The following is a 23,892-nucleotide window of genomic DNA, read 5'->3' as shown; positions in this document are numbered from 1 at the left end:
AAGCTGGACTTCGCAATTCCGGGGTCAGGACGCAGAAAGGACGTACGATGAGATGTCCGGGGATGAACTCTAGCTGCTTTCCGTCCGGGACGTTGAGGCCCAAGGAGAACCCGCCCCAACGCTCGCACAACCAGGGCACGATTCGGAACTCCGGGAGCTCTTCCATGAGTTGGCCTTTTATGTTGTTGTCACCTTTTCAGAGGACTCGTTCCAACCCGAAGACATCCAAGCTCGCGTGAAGTTGGGAGCGGGCGACTAGCGCGGCCAACGCATCGGCGACTCTCGGATCGACGGCAAAGTTCACGGCCGCTCCGGCGCCGCCCGACTTCACCACATCCAGTGCCTTGGCCGCTTCGTCCGCTAGCGACATGTTGAGGTGGCCTACCTTTCTGATGACTTCCTCGGCCTTGCGCAAAGCAGCAAGCTTCTGCGAGTCTTGGCAATCACTGCGCTGGCCTTAGTGGCTCTTGACCAACCCACAGCGTCCCGTCCAGACAGCCTGGCGAGACGTGCCTCCCTGTAAAAGGCTCACCCCCATCACGAGTTTCCCAATAAAAGGCAGCAAAATTGTTGCGGCAATGCCGCCTCTCTTCACGTTTGTGAGGGGGTAGCCGAACAGGTCTGCCCCAGTGTATATCTTGTAGGCGGCGACCATGTCACCAATCAAGGAAATCATTCCGATGACGAATTCTGCTCCTTTAACCAGCCTGGGGACGTCGACGGTGGTGTGTTTGACATCCAGAGGCAGTAGCTGAGCCACTCTCAACAGCGCAACCACGTCTTTCCGCTGCGCAAGGAAGAGGTGCTATCTGAGCTCGGCCGGCAAGAGCAAGAATTAAGCTGTCAGGCGCTGTTTCATGGTTCGGTCGGCGAGTTCAATGGCAATAACTGCCATGACCTTCCCAAACATTGGGTTATCAGGTATTAGATATCCAACACCGTTGGCCTTATCCGCAGTATAGTGCATCCGCAGTCTCCGATGTTGGATGAGGCTCAAGCCACAGTTCTGATACTCGTCCATTTTGTTTGGTCATTTAGCGCTCCTTGGATTCCAGCGTCTGGATTCTGGATTAAGCTCGAGAGCAGCCCAGTTCTAGTACTCCAATCTCTATTGATCCGCTTCCGTTAGACCAAAGATGAGCTTCGGGCCCTCCTTGTCGTATTCGAGGATTGTTGCGGGCTTCTGCAGTTGTTCCATAATTATTTCCCATGTTCGGTATGAGTGAGCCAGATCTAAGCTAGGTAGATTTTTGGAGATGAGCTCTGCGCGATAGCTTGCAACTGCTCTGCAGCAGCCTGAGTGTAGCGATCAATACGAGCCATGATTTTTGCCTAATTCGAACCCGTATGAGGTAGCAATGATCAAAAGAATCCAGAGCTTTAGAGCAGAGACATCAGGCTTAATCAGGAAGACCGCCGTGTCGCATAGCCTTACTAATAACTGCGGGAAGGGCATAAGGGATGCAGGTAAGTATGTGCCTTACACGGGAGTAATAATTAGCAGTCGAGTACTAAGATTTGACGTATACCATCAATAAGGTAGCTAAGAGCCCCGTACTCATCCTGTATCTTAGAGCGATGTCATGATGACTCGGAGGTCGATGTTTGGAGAGACTTGAGATGGGAGGAGTAAACTGGAGTCAACACCCCGCCCCCACTGTAGTCTGTCATCTGTCATTAATGGTCATGGTAGAAGTAAGGTACCTTGGATCATCAATGGACTGGGATGCCGCAGTTCGGTAGCAAATTGTCAGCCTGCCGTCAATCAAGTGTTGCTGTGAGGACATGGAGTCGTCAGTTACCGGTATCAAATTTCTGTGGTTTGTGAGAGGTCGACTTGACAAGAGAAGAGGTTGGTCCAATTTAAGCAGTTGAGACGCAGAGGCCACCGGAGGACTGTATTTCGAATGCTTAATTGCTGAATTTGAAATGCCTTTGGGCGGTTCCGCCTGCCCTTTATTCAAGAGACATCCCCTCCGGCGGCGGAGACCCCCGAATGAGTGTAAATACTAATGCAAGGGCCGACTATCCGGCCTTTCGAGCCAATTTGTCTGTGCACATCAAATCTTGCTTATTACCTGCCTCAAGCCTCATCTCGTCGCAGAGAACAGCATCTAGCTCACCATGTCTGAAGCTTTGTTTCGTTTCCTGCTCATTAGACTTGAGTTCGCAATTGTCGACTACCACTCGACCACATTAGTACTAACTTGGTCATCCCCTAGCCCCTATCGCTAATAATCCTGCTGCTACTGGTGGGCACATCAAACTACTGTAGTTCAAGATTCAGGAATTCAGAAATCGCTTCCCAATGCCTATTCCAAAACCAATGCCCGGGGCGAGATCCGTACTGTGGCTAAGCGTTCCATTGACTCTGACAAGTTTATCAAGAACACTGCTGCCCCAAGGTTCCAGGAAAAACTCCGCGCCTTCAGTGTCAAGATTGATTAAGTTGAAACCATCAAAGCCTTGACGACAAAGGATGTGGAAATCATTGTGCCACTCGTGTTTGACGTCGGAGTTGACGACGTCGACGTCATCATAAATGATGAGTTCACCACTCTTCTCCGGGGGCTCCGAGACTCTGTCATTGCCATCAAGTTGTCCAGGTTAGTCAAGTTCATTGCTAGCAGGCATGAGTTCTGGTTTAGAGCTGACTTGAGGATTGCTGGTATAGGAAGAACACTGGCGTTCGATTGAGGCGCTAGCGAACCAGCTGTATGACCTCGAGCTGATTCGAAGCGCTGCGAAATACCGTGATGACGACGACGCCGTCGATCATCGAGACCCGCCTCCTCACTCTGCGCCAGAGTGGGTTGCAGAACGGACGACCGCGTCAAAGACAAGGTCATGTATAAAAACGGGATCTATGAGTGTCTGCAAGCCCATCGCTCTCTCAGCACGTGGATTCCTCCCGGCTCTCCATCCCTGTGGAAGGTAGTCGAAGGGATGCAAGCCACGGAGCCACACGCCGCTCTCCATCGCAAGCGGAACCTGCTCCTCCTAGTCACCGCAGATCTCAAGTCCATGATTGCGGCCTCGGATGAGGAACGCAGGAAGCAGAGGAAGAGGCTAAAAAGGTGGCAGAGAGAAATGAGGTCGATGCCAAGAATATCTTGCGGAAGCATGCCGAACTAGACACGAAAATCGGAGAGCTTGTGAGACTCAGCCTCGAACTACTCCAGAGTGTTAGCCCCGAGGGAGATGTTGGCGTCCCAGTGATCCTGGATGCACTTCCAAGGCTGTCATGGCCCGCACGATTGACTATCAAGGTGCGCTGAGGTCAATTGCCGTCGACCGATCCATGCCTGTCAAGCCACCCATCCTTCCGGAGGGGAATCTTCCTCCCGGAGTCTCCAACCGAAGGACCCAGGGAGTCGGCGGAATTAGCAACAGCCGGTCCCACGCCAACACCACCGGTGGCGACCACGGAGCCTGTAGGAGCATTCAACCTGGCTACGGCTCTGTTCGCGTCGGCTGGTACGCTTACTCCGAAAGGCCAGTTTGCCCCTGTCCAGCCTGCCCACAGGATCCCTCGATTCAAAGACGCCCCTATGTCGCGTCTCAGTGAGGCTGCGAGAGGTGTTCTCATAGCGAGAGGCTTGAACCTTACCACAACGCCAGTAAAACGGTAGGCCCTCTCGACTTTGAGAGTCTTTGTTTGCACCAGTTCGCTCCAGATCGCTGGTTTTTATGGCAGGCTTAACTAGCCAGGTCCCTAACGTACTCTCCCAATTGTTGTAAACACACTCCGTCGCGAGCAAGCCAGTAGCATATCCGCGCTCAAGGGGCTAGTTCCCGAGGCAGAGCATATCACATACACCCGTGCGAGCGATGCATATGTGGTTAGGCGAGATCCCGTCATCTCAAAGGCAACGGCTCTGCTCTACGGCTGCAGGGCCGGCGTGGCTGAGATGGAGGCTGCACTTCACACGCAGTCCCTCGGCAAGGGGATCCCGCACACCAAGGGCAAGATCGGACCCTCGGGAGTGGGAGACTTCGTCGTCAGGCAAACGCTCGAGGGATATCAGGGAGCCGACATTGCCCAGGTGGAAACGTCCTCAGGGCGGAGAGCAAGATGAGGAGCTACACCAAGACAACACGATCCGAGGCCATGATCCTGCCGAAACAGAGACAAACGCCAGCGGAGAGCGTGAGCAGATCTCAACTACACGGTTCGAAATGAGCAAGGAGGCCTTCATCCTCGCCGAGAAGCCCATGGAGTTCGCCCTAGACCCCAGCGAGGTAAGCACAACAGCCATTGGCAGGCTGGTCACCCGTTACCAAGCCACCGACGTCCTCCCGCCGCCCGAAGACTTCATCGTCGTCAGCGACCAAGCCAAGGCCGCCGCCGGCGGCGACTCGAGCGTAGACTACGACCATGGTGCCCTGATCAACATTCCTTCCGGTTAGGAAGGCATCCCCGCGACCGTCTCAGTCGTGGCCAACGTGTGGGACAAAGAAAGCCTCCTCGAGGTCATCGTCGCCGCCGAGGCCTACCGCTTCAAGGATTGGGATGTCTGTCGCGGAGCACATCCATCGTCAACCACGTCACACGCGGCGAAGGCGAAGGCGAAGGCGGTGTTCCGCCCTGGGCGTTCAACACGTGGCGCATGAAGGACCTCGTCGTGAAGGTGACGGTCCTGTGTCGGTGCACGGAGCAGCGGGTGCAGCAATGGCAGAATGAGACACATGCAAAGTTGACGACGGCATATAAGGCGAGGGTGGCGTAGTATGAGGAGAAGCTGGCGAGAATCAAGTTGGATAGCGGTGTTCCTTCTGCAGAGGACGTGAGTATTTCGTTTGCCGTTGAAGAAAGCTCTGGGTCTTGTCTCCTTTCGTGCCAAGTACAGTAAGTGGCTGACTCCGGCGACGCTCGAAGAATTCCCTGCCAACCTCAGCATCATCAAGACAGAGCTCAAGAAGAACTGCATCTCAATTCTACCGCCCAGCACTATGAGCTTTTCGGTTCAATCTCAAAGGAGTCTTTGACCGGATTCGAAGAAATTGACCTCTACGAGGCGGAAGCCGAGGGGGTCTACGTGCGCTTCTTCGAGCAAGCGTTCGAATGGGATCAAATGAATAAGTGGCCGAGGTCACATTGCCCTTCATAACCCGCAATACGGATGGGACGGTAGTGTATGTTATGTACCCCTATTTCTGAGCCGCAAGAACACCGGAAGGCAAAGTTCACCGTGCACGACCCAGAACCCGTGGTCGATGAGTTCCGTGTAGCTGGCTTTGCCCGCGTCGTCGTCCCGGTTCGGCGCGATTTTGAGGGGAGTATCGACCAGTAAGACATACCTCGGAAGAGAATACGAGGCACATCAGATATACTGACAAAGGCATTTCACAAAGCTTCATGCAGTTCGGTGAGACGTGGAACGGTGGCCCGCTCCCGTCCATCACGAGCGGGCAGTACTTGCCTATCGCCGAGATTGTCGAGCGCACCGGCAACCCCGAGGGCGAAAGGCCGCAAGGCGAGTCATGGGATGTGGTCGTGCCGACGACGCTCGTCAAGTCGCGGCCCGATGATCGCCTGCTAACCTGGCATAAAGATGAGAAGGGGAACTGGGTGCCTGATGCGAACGTGTGAATGTTCTATCGCTTGGAACAGTATCTTACGTTTGAGGGGAAAGGAAGCAACTTAGCAGAATGGCCGGTTGATAGATTTTTGGGATAGCGAATACAGGAAGGGCCGTATAATGAGATATCCTGTGGACACATAGGAAAATTGTCATGTTAGCGGAAGCAATGATGCGATTGTTGAAGGATGTGCAGCGCTAGCTAGCAAGAAGGTGTTCTGTTTCCGAGATTCCCTTGCATTTTGCAGTGGAGCTAGCTTCCTTTGACTGTCAGCAGGTGGCTGGCCAGGTGTCATCCGCACAACGCTGATCTTCGGCAGGTTACAGTATCAGCAACGCTATGTAATTAGTGGAGTATTTCTCAAGAGGGCTCAATCTTCGACGTTGAAAGTGGGAGGTCAAGACGTTGATTGACATGACAGGATACACGCAAAGAAATCGAATCCATATCACGACATTACTGACCCTACAAATCAAATGGAACCTTGTATCCGCCATACATAACATTTAATAGCCCTCCTTCATGCAACTTTGTTGCCTTTACTTCCCGCCCAGGATACCACCCAGCAGCCCACCACCACCACCACCCTTCTTGCCGCCCTTCAGACCCTGGGAGAGACCTCCAAGACCCAGTCCCTCAAGGACACGATTCAGGCCCAGGGTCCCGAGCAGACCGTCAATGATGCCGCCAAGTCCGAGTCCACTCAACTGGTCGGAAGTTAGTCGTTTGCACTTCTCATGACACCTCTCCAAACCGTTCGAGACTTACCAATCTGCCCACGAGGTTGAGGACACCAGCCAGCAACAACCCGACAGCTGCCAGAATCTGGAAGAGCGGCTCGTTTAGCAATCCCCAGAGCGGGTTCAGCTCCTTCTTCGCGTGCGGCATGCCCTCGAGCTTCTTCTTGGCATTCTCGATGCACTGCGTCACGTCGCCCGTCAGGTCCTTGAGCACGTCGGCAAGGTGGTACTCCTCGGGCGTGGCCTCGCGCGCGGCCGTCTTGTGCTTGGCGTTGGCCGCGAGCCGACCGTCGGGGTCCAGGCCCTTGATGACGCCCTTGGCTTCGTTGAGGATGCGTCCGCCTTCTTCGATCAGGGGGCGGACCTCCGCCACAAGCTGCTCCTCGTCGCGCTCGTCTTCCGGCGTGCGCTCGGCCCTTTCGATTTTCTATGTCCGCGTTAGTAGCAGCGCCATGATTGGGGCCATGGAAGAAATCAGAGTAGGCTTACCTCGGTGATCATCTTGCAGATGGGCCGGATGCTCTCCAGGCACTGCTCGATGCAGACAGACATCTGTATGGCCAGCTTTCTATCTCGCTCGGCCTGCTCGCGCTTCTCCTTCTCCTCGGGCGACTCATCCTCCTTGGGCTCTTCGACGGGAATGTCCTGAAGAAGAGAGCAATGGCCGACGGTGTTGCCCTTGTAGTCGACGACGTCTCCGTCATCGTCAATCACCTTGCCGCTGCAGATGCTAAGGTCACCAGACGTGAGCTTGCCGATGATGTTGCCGTCCTCGTCAACGACGTTGCCCTCACGGTTGACCTTGCGGCCTGACATGGGGTTCTTCTTGCGTTCCACCTTCTCCGGCTCCCAGCGCTCGGCATGGCCAACAACATTACCGTTCTTGTCGAGGATGTCACCGTCCTCGTCAACGGTGCGCCCGAACAGGATTTTACCGTCGCCGCTGGTCAGCCGACCGACGATATCGCCCGCCGGCGTGACGATGGTACCGTCTTTAGCAACGGTGCAGCCTTGGAGCTCAGCAAACGGGCCCTCCTTCAGGCCCTCGCGCTCGCCCTCGGGGACGAGCTCAGCCCTGCCAAGGATATCGCCGCTCTCGCTGAGGATGTTGCCCTTCTTGTCGCACATGCGACCAACCATCCGCTTGACATCACCCTCAACGACGCGACCAAAGATGACGCCGTTCCCATCAACCACATTCCCGGCTTTATTCACCCGCTTCCCGGCCAGAATAGACTTGTCCACCTCGGGCTCCGGCTCGGGTTCCTTCTCAGGCTCTGGCTCCCACCGCTCCGCCTTGCCAATTACATTTCCTCCACGGTCCAGAATATCACCATCCGGATCCACATTCTTACCCCTCAAAATGCTCTTGTCGCCATCAACAACCCGGCCGATGATCTCCCCCTTGCCGTTGACAACCATGCCGTCCTTGTCGACGACCGCGTCGGGGAAGCTCTCGAACGGCGCCGGCTCCTTGAACATTTCGTCGCGCTCCGTGTCCGGGATCGGCTCGGCCTTGCCGATCACCTTGCCGCTGCTGCTCCAGATGTCACCGTTCTCGTCGACCTTCTTGCCGACGAGGTGGGTGAGTGCGCCCTCAATGACGCGGCCGACTATCTTCTTATCGGGGGAGACGACGTTGCCGCCCTTGTTGACGGTGCCGTTCTTGAGGACGGAGAAGTCTGGTTTGAGCTCCGAATCTTCCTTTTGCTCCTCTTGCTGTTCTACTTGACCTTTCTCAATGGCGGGCTCTTCTTTGGCGGCGTTGGGCTCGCCCTCCACGGTCTCGGGCTCCTGGGACGTGGCTTGCTGCTCCTGCGTCTGGGGCTTGGCGGCTGCTGCCTCTGCTTCCTCGGGCGCTGGCTGCTGTTCGGTTTCGGCGGACTTCTCGTCCTGGGTGTCAAGGGCCGCCTTCTCCTGGTCAGCAGGAACGTCCTCGGCTTGTTCGGTTGGCGCCTTCTCGGCCTCGGCATCGGTCTTCTCTGGGACCTCAATTTCAGAGGTCTGCTGCTGCTGCTGCTGCTCGTCCTCGCCCGGCGCCTGCTCGGTGGCAGCCGCAGCCTGCTCTGCGCCTTCAACCTCGGTCTTCTCCGGGGCGGCGACTTCAGACTTCTCTCGGCCCTCAGCTTCTGTTTTCTCCGGGGCCTCAACCTCAGGGGCCTTCTGCTGCTGTTGCTGCTGTTGGTGCTGTTCGTCCTCCTGGCCCGCAGAAGAATTGGCCTGGTCTGCTGTGCTGGGAGCATCCAGGTTCTCCCGAACTGCCTTGAGGAACTCGTCGCGGGCCTCGGTGGTCGGCCGGTTCTCGGACGCCTGGTCAAACGCCTGCTTGGCCTTTTCGGTGAGCGACGCAGTGGTGCCTGCCTCAGCAGGGGCCTCGACATCGTCGGCGGCCTTCTCTGTCTTTGACTCTGGCTCTTGCTCTCCCCCATGCTGCTTCTTCTCCTCCACGTCCGGGGCGTCAAAGTTCTTGGTAATGCCCTCATCCTCCTTCTCCTCCACGCCAGGGGCATTTTCGCCCTTGGTAGTCTCCTCCTTATCCTCCTTACGCTGCACAGTTTCGTCAACAGGTTTCGGCTCAACATCCTTCATCTGGATTGTCTCCTGTTGATCCTCTGCCGAATAGGTACCCGTCTCATCCTTCATCTCAACAGGCTGATGCTGCTGCTGCGCCGCATCATCATCATTCAGGCCTTTCCCCTTCTGCTCTCCTTGGGTCATGGCTTGGGGATCCTGGTGAGTGTACTCGCCGCTATGGGAGTCTGCTCCACCCGAGTTCCCGCCGTCAACGCCATGGTACTCGGGCACGACGGGCTGCGAGCGCGGGGTCGCAGCGGACTGACCGTGTGCGCCCTCTCCGGACTCGCAATGTGGGGAGGGCCATGAGCCCGGCGGGGTATTCTCGGCGCCGACGTTGCTCATTTTGGGGGGGTCTTGGGCTGGTAAAAGGTGGGTTTCAAAATGGGATATGGGGTACTTTGGGTATGTCTTTTTTGATATTCGTGTGGAAGAATATAGAAAGTTGCTGTTATTGTCGATGATCTGCTTTGTTCTAGACTATTTTCAGGGTCGTTTTCTTCTCAGCAGCCAGCCCGTCACCAACCCCTTCTTATGCACATCCAGTCTTCTTCTCCCCTACATGGACTTGAACGACCTGACGCCACAGGAAAGCGACCCCCTCCCCCTCTAAGATTCCTCTCTTGCTCTTCAACGTCATCCGGAGAGGGTTACGTCAAGGAGGACGAATTCTTCGCAAGGAGGGTGGGCGTTCATTGGGCATGTATTTTCAAACATGGACTTCATGCATCTTGGGCTGGGGAGGGGGGGTAATCAACCTTAACGGTTTGTTAAACCTTGAATCTGCCCTTGATCGTCCGACCGTTTACATGTACGTGGGTCGCCACGAGGGAGGCGGGATGATCTCATGTTTCGCCCATCCCCCAATAGGAGTACAGCAACTTCTGCATCCTTGGCGTACCCAAGCTCGCTTAACCAAACTTACGTATCGTGTTAGTGAGCTGTACTGTGTTTGGATATTTCTCCGTTGACTGATGGTGCTTGAGTGGTGCCTACGTGATGAGGGCATGGCATGGAAGGCAGGTTCAAGAGCTGGGACAAAGCAGGCGGTGCCTTACCGGTATGGGAAATGTGACTGAGGCTTCCGCTAACGATATCCACCCGGCCGTTTCGCGACGTATCAGTGTAAGGTAGTGCGGACTTGATGCTCTCCCGCTGTGTGGGATGGACCGCGGAGGGATGATGAATAGGGCCCCAACCACAGAGGACCGAGAGCCGACCTCGGTGTAAGGCAGATGCCCGTTTCAGACGTCATCCGAAGGCTGGTATGGCTTGATTGTGGCACTCGGTCCTCTAAGATTTCCCCAAAATCCTGCTTTTTCCCCGATCAAGTTTTCCCAGTGATGCGTTCTCCCACACACTTACCACAGCACCTGCGCTCGCCCCTTTAACCTGATTCGGTTCGAGTGAGCTGGTACTCAAGTGTTGGTGTGCTCTGAGCCATTGATTGTCATCATCAGCGTCAAAATGAGCTCGGTTTGGGCCGATTTAAACCGTTCAACGCTTCTCAAAACTAAGTACATGTCGAATATTTCCTATCCCTGGACTCTGGGGTATCTTGGTCCAACCCCGCGATTCAACTATCAACCTATCGCTCTTTGTTCATCGTCCTGTGACACCCAAGAGCGTTGTGCTGTGGCACTCCAAGTCGAGTCATGTTCTCAGTTTCCTAGGAAAACGAAATGTGCGGCGTGGTCTGCTGACCGTTGAAGACAGTTGGAATCCGAATTGTCAACTGGATGCCCTCCCTCGTCGACTTGACATCCAAAAAGATATCCGACGGGCTCTCGTTGGGGTTCTCCTTCCTCCAAGCCTCTGCGTTCTGCCTCCTCTCCCCCTCGGTCCGCCTCGGCATTGACTGATCCTCGCCACCAGGCGGCTGAGACTGTGACTGTGGCTGGGATTGCTCCTGCTCCTGGTGTTGGTCCTGCTGTTGCTGATGCTGCGGCTGCGGTGATGGCGTCGGGGGCGGGGACCCCTGCTGCCCGTCCCCTCCTCCCGCCTGCTGGTCTACTGGTTGCGGTCTTTGTCCTCCAGTCTGCATCCGTTCACGGGCCTCCCGCTCCTCCTTCTCCTTGCGGTGCAGGGGGTTGTTGTTGTCGTGGAACCTGCCGACGACGTTCCCGTCCGCGTCAAGGATGTTGCCCGCGTGATCCACCATCAGGGAGCTTCTTGCGCGGCCCATGAGGTCAAACAGGCTGCGTGGCGGTGCTGCTGGCGGTGGTGGCCCGGCTCTGGGCCACTCGATGTCGGCGACATAGCCCAGCAGCTCGCCGTCGTCTCCCAGGATGTCCCCTTGGGTGTTTGATACCTTCCGCCCGACCATGGACGGCAGGTCGCCGGCGGCGTGGGCCAAGACCTGGCCTGTCTTCTCGTCTATAATATCGCCGTCTTCGTCTACCAGTTTTCCGACGAGAAGAGAGGCGATAGAGGACGGAAGTTGTGGTCGGGCCGAGTCGGAGACTGGTATTCCAGGTGTGACTTGCGGGATTCCGCCTATCTTGGGAATGGGAGCCACATAGGCCGGGCTCCTTGGGCGCTCGGGTGCATCTTTGTGCCGAATTGTGGCCTGGACGGGAGCGTTGTTGGTATCACTCTGGCCTCCGCGTTCAGCGGCGATGTTGTCGTCTTGCTCTACTTCGTGAGATGGACGCCCGGACTGATGTTCGGAAGCCATGATAAATCGGCGGCTACTTTCCGAGTTTATCCCTTGTATCTGCTGACTCCGCTTCGTGCCACCAGCTTCGGTTTACCCCGTGTTGCTCTCCAAGGTTGTGGGTTGCTGCTGTCCGACCCGAAGACACCTCCGCTGATAATCAGGGCAGCTCAAAAATCGTGGGGTGAGAGTCTAGAACTTCGAGTCCAGAACCTCTGTGTTGATCCAGCCTCGCCTCAAGGGTTCTGTTGTGCGATAGCCCGCGGGGGGTGCGTTTGAAGTGGGCTGAGGGGACGCTATGACGTCATGAACAACTGTCTGGTTCTCTAGGTTCAACTCTTCTTTTGAACAGGATTGTAGCATTCGACAATTCCCCAACTTGCAGAAGGATCGCACATTGCTCGGTATCACATGTGGTACAGATTACGCGCGGAGCCGGAACGAAACACACCTTCTGCCATCAGGGTATGCTCATGTCCTGGTCGTTTCCGACAGATTGGATGACATCATAGTTGAACATGCTCCGCCGTGGGAGGTGGGGTGACTACTTGCATGATCGTCGACCCGGAACTCGAGTCTCACAGGGCCGCCTCTTTGATGCTGCATGACCTCGAAGCGAGCTCTTATCGGGAATGCCATGGTCAGGCAACCGTTTCTGAGAACTCGGGTTAATATAATACCTGCTCAAGGGCGAAGGGCCAACCGACACCGGGCCAGCGGACTTGGACATATCCAACACAGGACTACCACGAGCAGGATGTTTTTGGATACCTTAACTCTGGTACGCCGTATATTGATGCATTTGAATTGAAACCCTCATGAATTGATGACACCGCCAGAATTTCATGCCCTTTCGCCAACTAAGATACCGTAACCAACCCAATTCCCCAAACAATGAATGCAAACCCGTATAGTGGCTCTATTCCGAAGCCAACCCTTGTACACGAACGAAGAATGGATGAGCCCTCGGGCACGCGGGGGCGTCTTCTAGTTGCTTCAGTTCCTAAGGAATTAGCCCCTATACGCAGCCGCTATCCGCAAGTTCCTCCCCAGCCTCTCCCCCTAAAAAAAAGAACGGCGCGCATCCCCAGAGAGCTGAGTATCGCCTGCTCAGGTTTCTCTACATCGACCTTTAGCCTCGGGTAAGAAAAAGGCGATTGGGAAGACAAGGTAGGAAAGGGATTGTCGAGACACTTGTTCTAGAGACTGAAGATCCGCGTCGGCATTTTGAGGGTGAAGTTTCCTTTTGCACGCCAGACACTAATAATAGAAGGAAGGGTGGGGGGAAAAAGGGGACAAACAAACAAGGAAATATGGCTACATACAAGAGAGCAAGCTCCAGATCACCGTGGATCTTTGCCTTGAGCGTGATTTCGACGTCGAGGTTGAGGTCCAGCCTGAGCCGGAGGGTGTCGCTCTTGCCCTTACCCCCCTGGTCCTGGACGGCGTTGCCGGCGACACCGCCCAGCACGCCTGTCGCCGAGTTGACCAGGCCGCCGGCCGTGTTGGTGACATTGTCCAGGGCGAGGCTGTCGAGGGGGCCTTGCTGGCCGCCCCTCTGCTGCCGCTGGTTGCGTCTCCTCCTCGCAGGAGGTTGGGGCTGGGGCTGGTACTCCTCCGACTCTTCGCCTTCCGACTCGTAAGTCTGCGTCTGTGGCTGCCGACGCGGCTTCTTCTCCTCGGACCCGCTTCGGGAGGCCATTGTATGTATGTGTGTGGTTGGGTTTTGTTTTTACAAGGAAGAAGTTTAGGACTAGAGGGCTATGTGAAGTGAGGAGAGTCTTTGGAGATGCAGGTTGATGCTCTGAATGGGTGATTGAAGTTGTGGTTTAAGGGTCCTATACGGCCCGGGAGGGTGGGTTATTAACTTGACGGCAGCATCTCACTCCCCCACAGTTCATTCGCCCACGAAACCGGATCGGAATGAGGCCTTGAGCATGAAGTCATCGGGCGATTTCAAAAGGGCCAAGGCCGACACATTTGTCCAAGTTTAGCACCAGGCACCGCCCCATCTCGCGTACGCGGGCAAGTCATGAGATTGGATGAACGCCTGGTTCAATGTGGTCGCATGAACTTGCATTGCTTGGATATCGCTGTCGCAGCCATTGGCGGAGCCTCGGTTCCCCGACTTACACGCACCAACCCCTCTCCTCAACATCAGTTTCACAGAAGAAACTCACCACAGCCAAGACAGACAGGACAGTTACACACCACACCAACAAAACGTCACATCCGCTCGCGCGTCGTCATCATGCAGCTTCATCCATTCGCTCCCTTGACATAGCGACTCTCCATGCCCAACTGCATCTTCCGGTGAAGCATGATGGGGACCCATTTTCGTGGACGACGGGGCGTGGTCTTCTGTCCGTTTTCACCCGCCGTTTGCTGCTGGTTTCCTGTCTCCGTCTCACAATCCGTTCCGCTCGCTTCAACGTCTCCACCACTTCCACCACCCTTGCTGCTGCAATTTCCATCCAGATCCCACGCAATAGCCCACTTTTTATTTTCCATCTGGACGGCCACAAACCGGGACGGATCCTTCTCGAGCGTCAACCACTGCTCGTCATCGGTCCAGTACCACGGCCCAACCATGTGCCCGCCCAGCGTGGCCTGCCGGCCGCCGTGCCGCACCATACCGCTGTCCTTGTCGACAAATATCCAGTTGAGCATGGGCGGGTCGTCGGCGATGGTGCTGACGAGCCCCAGCTGTTGCGCCTCGGAAGGGTACGTGAAGTAGTAACCCGTGAACTTGTGGCCCGGCATGGGGAAGGCCGGGTGGTCGATCCAGAGCTGCAGTTCCATTGCAGTCGTCAGTTTTCCTCTGCATTCAAGGTTCATCTCACAACGCCCATCGAAACACAAGGATATTGCAGGTATACGGATGGCAAACAAGCAAAACTGACCTGCCCGTCTTTCAGGACGCACCAGCACTCGACTGGACCCCGTCCATCGAGGGAAACGGTGGTGGTGAGGTGGAACTTGGCTTTCTCCTTTGCTGCAGCGTTCGCCTTCTTCTGCGCGCTCAGTGCCTCGCAAACACCAATCGTCGTCGGGATCCCTGCGATCACCAGCAAACCTATCGGCATGGTCTGTTTATCGTTGATCTGAGTGTTGATGATTGTTCCCTTGCTTCGTCGCGTGTTTTAACTCGGCTTGCCTTTATGTTGGGCTCTCTCTGTCTCTCTCGCAAAAGACGCTCGTTCACAACTTTCGTCATAATAGCACAGTGTTTTTCGCCACGATCCCCTGCTGTGGCTCGCTCGGTCCTGGACTTGGGCATGAACCCCTTTGAGATTCTCCAATCCGGTTTTCTGAACAATGCCCATTCTCGGCCTCGTTGGCTCATGCTCGTCTTACGTTACATTCTACAAAAGCTTGTTTCTTCTTACTTTCCTGATTGCTCCGTTACCAGACAGGTCATGCAGTTCGACGTCATAGCCTTCAGGCTTGTCGTCGAGAATGCTTTGGTCCAACATTACGGTGCTCCAGGTCATAGGGTTCCGTTTTCCAGCGCCGAAACGGTAGTGTTGACCAGCCAGTCGTCACCAGCGTATGGACAGCGTGATATGGGTGGGCAAGGCACAGAAGAACCCTGATTTTTGACTCAAATGATGTATGAGGGTCTCCTGATCCGGCTGGCACCTGAAAAACCACGTAGAACTGGTCGTCTTTTAAGCGTCTGGCCCCGACTTCCATCATTACCATCTCAACAACACCTGGGTCATTTAAACTTCAGCAGTACACACATCACAATAACGAAGCAGAAACTCCGCAGATATGTCATCGGTAGGACCCAACTCCAAGCATGGACACTTTACCAACAGGAATGCCTAACAGTGTGACAACCTCAGAACAAGCCAAACGAGCAACTCCCTCGCCAGGAGGAAGGGGAGCAGAGGTCGGAACAGACCACTCAGCCCGACCAGCCGCAACATCACACCACCGCCGAAGATGACGAGTGCGAGGACAACATCATCCAAAACCAAGAGGACCAGGTCGATGGCGACGAGGGCGAGGAGTACGACGAGGAGGATCCCGATGGCGAGAACCAGCGAGTGCTAGAGGACGACTACAACCAGTCAGGCGCCGACCAAGATCAGGAAGAGGAACAACCAGAAGAAGAAGGAGAGGAAGAACAAGAAGAAGGCGACGAAGCATACCCGGCCCCTCAACCACAACAACAAGAGGAAGAGGACGAAGAAGAGGACAGCCCAGCGCTCTCGCAGCCTCCCACGCCCAAGGACGAAGAGAAGGCGACACAGCCCAAGTGGATGCAGAAGCAGAAGCAAGGGACCGCCGCCAAGAATCAGCAGGTGGAGCGCCGCCGTCGCCGTCGCCGGCACCGGTACAGCGACGACGAAGATTCGGAAGATGACGACGACTACGGCGAAGACGCGGCCTACCAGCAGCAGTTGCGCCATCAGCAGATGATGATGCAGCAGCAACAACAGCAGATGCAGATGCAGCAGCAGCAGGGCGGCGGCGGCGGCAAGAACCCGCTCAAGCTGCGGCTGGATCTCAACCTCGAGGTCGAGATTGAGTTAAAGGCGCATATCCATGGTGATTTGACGCTGGCTCTGCTGTACGTGGATTCTCTTCTTTTCTCTCTAGCTCACTGCGCCAACTCCTTTGGTTGCTCCTACCTGCACCTCCCTAAATTCACACGAACAAAAACTTTGCCCCAACAGAAGCTTATTTCCCCAGCAGTCAATAATACAACCACCAAAGTGCTTTAAGGACAAGGGCTAACCATGGCGTTTCTCGCTTCTTTCCCTGCTTGCAGGGATGGTATGTAATCACCGATTTACTTGAGCGGCAAAGGATACTGGATGTTTGCAAAGCACTCGACATACACGCGTAGGAGGATAGATATCTCTAGTTGGAAGGGCGTTTTGGTTGATGTCTTTTGCGTGAGGGGATTGGGGCGCCGCAAGCGAGCTCTAACAGATTATATGCCTCCCTTCGGTTCATAAGCGTTCCTAGGTATTCCTATGTATGCCCAGCACTGTTTTGTATAGCGTATCTTGCTTCATCTTCATCTACCGTACCCGTTTCGTGGCGGACTTGATGTCGAGTCGTTTTGGTCCTTTCTGATGATAGTGTTGAATTAAAATGGGCCTTGTTCACTAGTGAATCTGCAGACTTAGCGCCGTATTCGCCGGAGCCTGGTGCCGCGGAGCTCCCACCGTGGACCGCGGACCACGGAGCCCTGCGGCCCAGTTCTTCGGGTCCGGATCTACTCCGCGGCCGGGAATCGGAGTGGCCGCTGCCGGCGTCTCCAGAACGTTTTATTCCGGGAGTTTCAAAAGCTTCTAGGAAAGCTCTGAAACACCCGCATCGCTTGCTCTGGGAAGGCAAGAGTCATCTCAACTCTTGCATTGTTCGTTCTGACCGGCTTGTTCCCGGTTGACACATGTCGGTGGGCCGCCCGGGGAGTGCCGCATGCTGGCCCCGCTCCGCCCTAGCTCCGCAAGCCGCGCCACCAAATCTGGCGCCGCGCTGGGTTGCCGCAAGAATAACGAAGTGTACTCCGTAACTGTACATAGTCCTTGGAGCGCCTCAGAGCCCAGTCATCAAATCGCTAACTTCGTCTCTACAAAGAAATCAGTAGAGCATGAACTCTGTTGGGCGGTAGGATGGGATGAAATACTGTTAGCGTCGCCTTCACATCTGGCAAACTTGTATGTACGTGCATGGCGGCTGGGAGGCAACTGCAGCGAGACCGCCACACAAATCTGACGCCGGTCAGAAGATTCTGACCGGCCGCAATTGGTCGGCGTTGCAGCCCCGCAACGACCAAAACACCTGGCCCACCAAGGTCTGGCCCGCGATGTCGCCCGCGAACTGTGAATCCAGCCACGCAGCGACGAGGAGACCAGCGGGTTGGCATTGGATGAATAGGGTCATGAACAGGTATCAGGATGATGATCTGAACGACGGATTTAGCTTTAGCTTCTAAGGTCATCGAGATTCATTCAGGACTTTGCTTCTGCCAATACGGAAATTTAGGCAACCTAGGACGTGAAAAGTTGAGGTCGCCTTCGATGGCTGGGCATGTTTGGCTGCCACGAGCATCGGGTGCTCCTGCCGGCTCCGACATCGCCACTAGAGATCGCCGTACGATCCGTGCGCACCCGCTTACCGTTCTCGCCGTTCCATTACCCCACAATGATGGTCGAAAATTTGAGACCCAGAGCGACTCATAGTTACCCCAGAGTGACTGTTCTCCAGGGTCAAGGCCCCTATACAACGCCAGACTTGAAAGTCGTGGAGCCCATTGACTGCTCGCCTTTTTCATGAACCACTCTGCCTTCACTGCGCTATTCAATCTGTAGCAGTTTTAACTGTTACGTCTCATTCTTTTTACGTCTCCCCGATCCTTCCACACAGTGATTTGGTCTCCTTTCCGCTCCTCCGTGCATCATGCTCCGTCAGACCGCGCGCGCCCTCAAGGGGCTTGCCGAACCTCGGCCCAGCCAACAACGAGCTCTCACGACCGTCCAAAGGGCCTCTGTGACGGCGCGGCGCAACAGCCCAACCACCAACGTCAGGAATCAGTCGACTACAGCTGCCCCAACACCTACTGCGACGTAAGTACCGTCTTCTTGCTGGGCTCCTCGCGGGTGGTTATGCGTGACTCACAGCTAGACGGGCACCGGCTAACTGTGTACTCGACAGCGAGGCACGGCCGAAGCCTAGCCCATCATTCAATGCTGCGCCAAAAGACCGAAGCCATGTTCAGCCCCTCGTCAACCCTCGGAAGAACGACATGGACGAATCGTATGTTGCACACCTCCGATGACCCGCCGGTTCTCGCCTGTCGCGCGGTGACTGACACAGACCCGCATAGGTTCATTGGGAAGACTGGAGGAGAGATTTTTCACGAGATGATGCTCAGGCATGGCGTGAAGCACATCTGTGCGTCTGCCGCTGTTTCGTCCCAGTATTTTGGACCCTGACTGACCCGTGCTGCTGCAGTCGGGTACCCTGGTGGTGCCATCCTCCCCGTGTTCGATGCGATTTACAACTCGCCCCATTTCGACTTTATCCTCCCGAGACACGAGCAAGGCGCCGGTCACATGGCTGAGGGCTATGCCCGCGCGTCTGGAAAGCCTGGTGTTGTGTTGGTGACGTCGGGTCCCGGCGCTACCAACGTCGTTACCCCGATGGCCGATGCTCTCGCTGATGGCACGCCAATGGTGGTCTTCTCCGGCCAGGTCGTCACCTCTGCAATTGGGAGCGATGCGTTTCAAGAAGCAGACGTGATCGGCATTTCCCGGGCGTGCACGAAGTGGAACGTGATGGTCAAGAGCGTTGCCGAACTGCCCCGGAGGATTAACGAGGCCTTTGAGATTGCCACCAGCGGAAGGCCCGGCCCGGTTCTCGTTGATCTTCCAAAGGATATCACAGCTGGTGTTCTCCGGAGAGCCATTCCCACCGAATCCGCCATTCCTACCATCCCCAGCGCCGCGTCCCGTGCCGCCCTTGAGCTTTCCCAAAGGCAGCTGAACGCCTCAATTCGCCGCGTTGCCGACCTCATCAACATTGCAAAGAAGCCTGTCATCTATGCCGGCCAAGGCGTCGTTTGCTCGGAGGGCGGCCCGGAACTGCTCAGGGCTCTGGCGGATAAGGCCTCCCTCCCGGTCACCACCACCCTGCACGGCCTCGGCGCATTCGATGAATTGGACGAGAAGTCGCTGCACATGTTGGGTATGCACGGAGCCGCCTATGCCAACATGGCAATGCAAGAGTCAGATCTAATCATTGCACTTGGTGGGCGCTTCGATGACCGTGTGACCGGCAGCGTTGCCAAGTTCGCCCCGGCCGCCCGGGCTGCTGCCAAGGAAGGACGCGGCGGCATCATCCACTTCGACATCCTGCCAAAGAACATCAACAAGGTTGTTCAGGCGACCGAGGCCCTCGAGGGTGACATCGCCGCCAATCTGAAGCTGCTCCTGCCACACGTAGAGGCCAAGACCATGGCCGACAGGAAGGAGTGGTTCGGCCAGATCAACGAGTGGAAGAAGAAGTGGCCCCTCAACCACTATGAGCGGGCCGAGCGCACGGGCTTGATCAAGCCGCAGACGCTTATTGAGGAGCTGAGCAACCTGACGGCTGACCGGAAGAACGATACGTACATTTCAACCGGCGTCGGCCAGCACCAAATGTGGGTGGCTCAGCACTTCCGGTGGCGCCACCCGCGGTCCATGATCACGTCCGGCGGCCTCGGTACTATGGGCTATGGCCTGCCGGCTGCCATCGGCGCCAAGGTGGCCAAGCCCGACTCTCTGGTCATCGACATTGACGGTGATGCCTCGTTCGCCATGACCCTGACTGAGCTGTCGACAGCCGCGCAGTTTAACATTGGCGTCAAGGTCATTGTGCTCAACAACGAGGAGCAGGGCATGGTTACGCAATGGCAGAACCTGTTCTACGAGGACCGCTACTCGCACACCCACCAGAAGAACCCGGATTTCATGAAGCTGGCGGATGCTATGGGTGTGCAGCACAGGCGCCTGGTTAAGCCGGACGAGACCGTCGAGGCCCTCAAGTGGCTGATCAACACGGATGGGCCGGCCCTGCTTGAGGTTGTCACCGACAAGAAGGTGCCTGTCCTTCCCATGGTTCCTGCCGGGTCTGCTTTGCACGAGTTTATTACCTGGGATAGTGGTACGTACTTCGGACGTTCTGCCTCGAAGTTGCACTAGCTAACGACGCGAACAGCCAAGGACAAAGAGAGGCGAGAGCGGATGCGGGAACGGACCGGCGGTCGTCACGGCTAAGCAGGTCGCCTGACCGGGATTTTTCGCTATACTCTTAATCTGCCTTTCTTTTTCTTGCTCTTCTAAGTTTCTCTTTGCTTATGTTGCGGAAACGGACCGGAAAACCTGGTCACTGGCCATCTGAGCCAAAACATTCGAAATGCATCTTCGGGTCAGCAAAAGTTTGGTTGCAGATCCGCTGTAGGATTTGGTTCTGTTTGCGAGCAAGCCTGGGTTGGGCCTCGCTTTATTTTGCGTCGCACTATCATGGTGATGGTGGGCTGTACATAGTGGATGAATGGATACCATGTGGTTTGAGCATTGAATCATTGCCGGGTACCCTTTTCTTTCTCCTGCTCGAACTGAGTGCATCTTTCACACGACTGTGAGCAATGTCACTTCAGATGGGGTCGAAACCAACATTGCCAATTCGATTGCTAGTTGTAGGACAGGCGGGGTTGTCGCTCATGATAAGCTGCATGTCTCTGCTGACACGACCGACGAGGACATGAGCCACAGGCTTCTCTATAGAGACAGACCATTGTAGGATGGTGTTCTTCGCGGTGGATGTCCAGGCAGTTATGATTTTCAGGGCTCTCTTCCTCCACATGTCCTTCCCTATGGAAAACTATAGCAAGTGATTCAGAAGGCTAAAGGAGGACAGAAAGGAGCAGCGGAAGCAGGAGATCTGGAGATATTCAAGAAAAAGAAGTATGAAGAGGAAAGGAGGATGGAAGACAGTCCTGCCTGATTGGGAATTCCATCCCGTGCTGTCCTCGTGATAAAGGTGGGGGATTGAGAGCCCACATTTCGTCAACGAACCCCTTGGGCTTCGAGTTGCTCCAGCATGGACGTGAGACATGTTTATCCATTTGATCTCCAGTGTCCCCATCCTGCATCTAGGGCCGTGTTCAACAACACCGATTCCGTGCGTGGCTCCATGCACAAAAGTGCGGGGCAACCTTTGAAGTCCGTCTGTGAAGTCCGACCACCATAAAATCGGATACAGTGACATCCTTGCCACAGACCACCAGCTCCATCTATATCCATTGTCATTCTTCAATCTTGTTGCGTTTCCGACACAACATCCCACTGGAGGAAAATGGCCGGTCCGGTTCCTGTTGCCCGCTCACTGGGCGACATTTACACTCCGGATGCGCTGCCGGCGCAGACCAAGCGATGGAACAATCTGCTGGCCAAGTTTGAGTCGATCTACGGGCATGAAGCCGAGTTTGTGTCGCGGTCCCCGGGCCGGGTGAACATCATTGGCGAGCACATCGACTACTCGCTGTACTCGGTGCTGCCCATGGCCATCACGGCCGACGCCCTGCTCGCTGTCTCGGCCGATTTCACTCCGACCAAGGACGGCACCTTCAAGATCAAGATCGCCAACATGCAAGCTGAGAAGTTCCCCTCGCACGAGTTCGACATTGCGTACGATGCTGTGGAAATTGACGCCACGGTGCACGAATGGACAAACTATTTCAAGTCGGGCCTGCGTGGGGCGCTGGAGTTGCTGCGCAAGAAGCATGGGGAGGGCTTCCGGCCCAAGAGCATGAACATCCTGATGGATGGCACCGTGCCCGCGGGCGGCGGCTTGAGCTCGAGTGCGGCTTTTGTCAGTGCCAGCGCGCTGGCCGTTATGGTGGCTAACGGCGAGCCGACCGTCGACAAAAAGGAGTTGACGGAGCTGGCGATTGTGAGTGAGCGGGCGGTGGGTGTGAACTCTGGCGGGTAGGTTTACCAAACAACCTCTTTTACCAAGTCACTCAGCCTAATATATCTGTAGTATGGACCAGTCCGCCTCGGTCTTCTCGGAGCGCGGTTCTGCCCTCTTTGTGTCCTTCGCTCCAACCCTCAAGGCTCGTCCGGTGCACTTTCCCAAGACGAGGCCTGAGCTTACCTTCCTCATTGCCCAATCCTTCGTCACCTCGGACAAGTTCGTCACCGGGCCCATCCACTACAACCTGCGCGTTGTCGAGTGCAGCCTGGCGGCGGCCTATCTCAATGCCGTGCTCAACCCGCCTGGCACCCAACTCCCCAGCGATGCCGCCCCGCTGGGCATCAGCCTACACGGCTTTCACGAGACCTACTTTGCCCTGCAGGAGCACAGTACAGGCGCGACCTCAAGCAAGTCCGTCTCGGACCAGCTGACCGAGCTGATCTACCTGACATCCAAGACCCTCACCAAGCTCGAGGGCTACACACGCGAGGAGATCGCATCCGTGCTCAACATGACCGTATCCGAGCTCGACGCTACACTCACCTCCCGCTTCCCCGTCCGCGCCGAGCGCTTCAAGCTCCGTCAACGTGCCCTGCACGTCTACAGCGAAGCCTTGCGTGTGCTGCAGTTCCTCGCCCTGCTCGAGACCGACCCCATCACCACTGGTACCAATCCAGAATCAACAGAAGCCTACAACGTCCGCCTCGGCGCCCTCCTCAACGAGACCCAAGCCTCCTGCCGCGACGTCTACGAGTGCTCCTGCCCCGAGATCGACACTCTCTGCACCATCGCGCGCAAGGCAGGCGCCTATGGCAGCCGGCTGACGGGCGCCGGCTGGGGCGGGTGCAGTGTGCACCTCGTGCCGGCTGACAAGGTGGCTGCCGTGCGCGAGGCCTGGGAGCGCGAGTACTACAGTACCCTGACACTGAGCGAGGAGCAGAAGGAAGCGGCTGTGGTGGTGAGTCGGCCGGGGAGTGGCAGTGCTGTGTTTCTGGTTAAAGAGGGGACCTTGGCTTGATGGTTTTTGAGGAAAGGTTGTTTGCGCAACAAGGGAAATGGAACAAGGGAAGTAGTAGTTTGTTAGTTGGGCGGCAAGGCTTCAGGTTTGCTGCTGCTGATGGCTTGGTGGAGGGAAACAGAAGGAGATGCAGCGTGGTCTGGGTGTTGTGGATCAATACCAACCATGCCTTGAGGTCCTGGGCCAGAAATCTGCTTGGCTGGTTTGTCAGGCCGTTCATCTTTGTAGTTATACAATGTACTTCGGGGCACGTAACTGAAGCGAAGGCCATGAAGTTTCTTCCGCATGCCAATTCGACTCAATGTTTAACTTGGCAATTTGGGCCCGCACTGCTTGAGGTGGACTGAAAGAATTTGTAGCGTTGAGTAAGTCTCCAGCCGGCTTGGAATGCGTTGATCCCAAAAGTAGTTGGCCAATCTATCTAAGAACAGGTCTGAAGAGAATATGAGGTTGCATCGAACATCCGCCATAGTCTAAGAGGTATGTTGAGAACTGGCACCACATCCAGCGCGGGCTTCTTGTTCACTAGTGACTCGGCCCGTAAGAGATCTGTGAATTCAAGACGAAGCCAATCCTATACATGGACCATGAGGCATGTTTTCACCAGACCCTGCTGACTCCTCGTTACTTATTCAGAACTTAGGCCAGGCCAACATTGGATCCAGGGGAAACAACAATTTCAACTCTTTTTGCAGGGTGCACTCAGCAATCAGAAGATGCTATGTACGATACCTGTGATACCAAGTGGATATCTCAGGTCTGAAACGTATGGCGCGTTTTTGGAAAACCCCGCAAAAAACCGCCCAGCCCTTTGATATCACTTTCAGAGAGGTAAT

General features: G+C 55.7%; 9 protein-coding genes across 9 annotated transcripts; 5 read left to right on the top strand and 4 right to left on the bottom strand.

Annotated features, from left to right (window-relative positions):
* Positions 1-196: 196 nt before the first annotated feature.
* Positions 197-655, bottom strand: N657DRAFT_682674 (uncharacterized protein; the record flags this gene model as incomplete). The annotated part of the gene is made up of 2 exons (XM_062796505.1): positions 197-427; positions 533-655. 2 exons carry the CDS (start codon positions 653-655, stop codon positions 197-199), a joined length of 354 nt encoding a protein of 117 aa, XP_062645369.1.
* A 2,589-nt stretch (positions 656-3,244) lies between these two features.
* Positions 3,245-4,079, top strand: N657DRAFT_682673 (uncharacterized protein; the record flags this gene model as incomplete). The annotated part of the gene is made up of 2 exons (XM_062796504.1): positions 3,245-3,477; positions 3,896-4,079. The coding sequence occupies 2 exons, from the start codon at positions 3,245-3,247 to the stop codon at positions 4,077-4,079; spliced, it is 417 nt and encodes a 138-aa protein (XP_062645368.1).
* A 100-nt stretch (positions 4,080-4,179) lies between these two features.
* Positions 4,180-5,818, top strand: N657DRAFT_692120 (uncharacterized protein; the record flags this gene model as incomplete). The annotated part of the gene is made up of 4 exons (XM_062797146.1): positions 4,180-4,365; positions 4,411-4,515; positions 5,181-5,290; positions 5,356-5,818. The coding sequence occupies 4 exons, from the start codon at positions 4,180-4,182 to the stop codon at positions 5,591-5,593; spliced, it is 639 nt and encodes a 212-aa protein (XP_062645367.1). The 3' UTR covers positions 5,594-5,818.
* A 304-nt stretch (positions 5,819-6,122) lies between these two features.
* On the bottom strand, positions 6,123-10,846 carry N657DRAFT_577384 (uncharacterized protein; the record flags this gene model as incomplete). Its single annotated transcript, XM_062789247.1, has 4 exons — positions 6,123-6,290; positions 6,352-6,750; positions 6,813-8,753; positions 10,790-10,846. Coding segments are annotated over 4 exons (2,565 nt in total), but the record flags the coding sequence as incomplete, so codon positions are not given.
* A 1,754-nt stretch (positions 10,847-12,600) lies between these two features.
* N657DRAFT_647778 (uncharacterized protein) lies at positions 12,601-13,542 on the bottom strand. The gene is made up of 2 exons (XM_062793385.1): positions 12,879-13,542; positions 12,601-12,673 (listed from the first exon to the last, which is right to left on the bottom strand). Exons 1-2 carry the CDS (start codon positions 13,253-13,255, stop codon positions 12,664-12,666), a joined length of 387 nt encoding a protein of 128 aa, XP_062645365.1. The 5' UTR covers positions 13,256-13,542; the 3' UTR covers positions 12,601-12,663.
* Positions 13,543-13,553: 11 nt separating this feature from the next.
* Positions 13,554-14,516, bottom strand: N657DRAFT_647775 (uncharacterized protein). Its single transcript, XM_062793384.1, has one exon. The coding sequence runs from the start codon at positions 14,353-14,355 to the stop codon at positions 13,813-13,815; it is 543 nt and encodes a 180-aa protein (XP_062645364.1). The 5' UTR covers positions 14,356-14,516; the 3' UTR covers positions 13,554-13,812.
* A 724-nt stretch (positions 14,517-15,240) lies between these two features.
* Positions 15,241-16,718, top strand: N657DRAFT_110742 (uncharacterized protein). Its single transcript, XM_062785782.1, has 2 exons — positions 15,241-15,339; positions 15,405-16,718. Exons 1-2 carry the CDS (start codon positions 15,331-15,333, stop codon positions 16,287-16,289), a joined length of 894 nt encoding a protein of 297 aa, XP_062645363.1. The 5' UTR covers positions 15,241-15,330; the 3' UTR covers positions 16,290-16,718.
* Positions 16,719-17,976: 1,258 nt separating this feature from the next.
* On the top strand, positions 17,977-20,336 carry N657DRAFT_577250 (acetolactate synthase; the record flags this gene model as incomplete). Its single annotated transcript, XM_062789241.1, has 5 exons — positions 17,977-18,143; positions 18,232-18,333; positions 18,404-18,471; positions 18,532-20,223; positions 20,278-20,336. The coding sequence occupies 5 exons, from the start codon at positions 17,977-17,979 to the stop codon at positions 20,334-20,336; spliced, it is 2,088 nt and encodes a 695-aa protein (XP_062645362.1).
* An 808-nt stretch (positions 20,337-21,144) lies between these two features.
* N657DRAFT_665372 (Galactokinase) lies at positions 21,145-23,327 on the top strand. The gene is made up of 2 exons (XM_062795286.1): positions 21,145-22,049; positions 22,105-23,327. The coding sequence occupies exons 1-2, from the start codon at positions 21,418-21,420 to the stop codon at positions 23,054-23,056; spliced, it is 1,584 nt and encodes a 527-aa protein (XP_062645361.1). The 5' UTR covers positions 21,145-21,417; the 3' UTR covers positions 23,057-23,327.
* The last annotated feature ends 565 nt before the right edge of the window (positions 23,328-23,892 follow it).

This window comes from Parathielavia appendiculata (genome assembly GCF_033297405.1).
Source record: "Parathielavia appendiculata strain CBS 731.68 unplaced genomic scaffold N657scaffold_11, whole genome shotgun sequence".
In the NCBI taxonomy this organism is placed as follows: domain Eukaryota; kingdom Fungi; phylum Ascomycota; class Sordariomycetes; order Sordariales; family Chaetomiaceae; genus Parathielavia; species Parathielavia appendiculata.
Note: the sequence above shows the minus strand (reverse complement) of the source record. Positions and strands in the feature narration are given on the sequence as shown.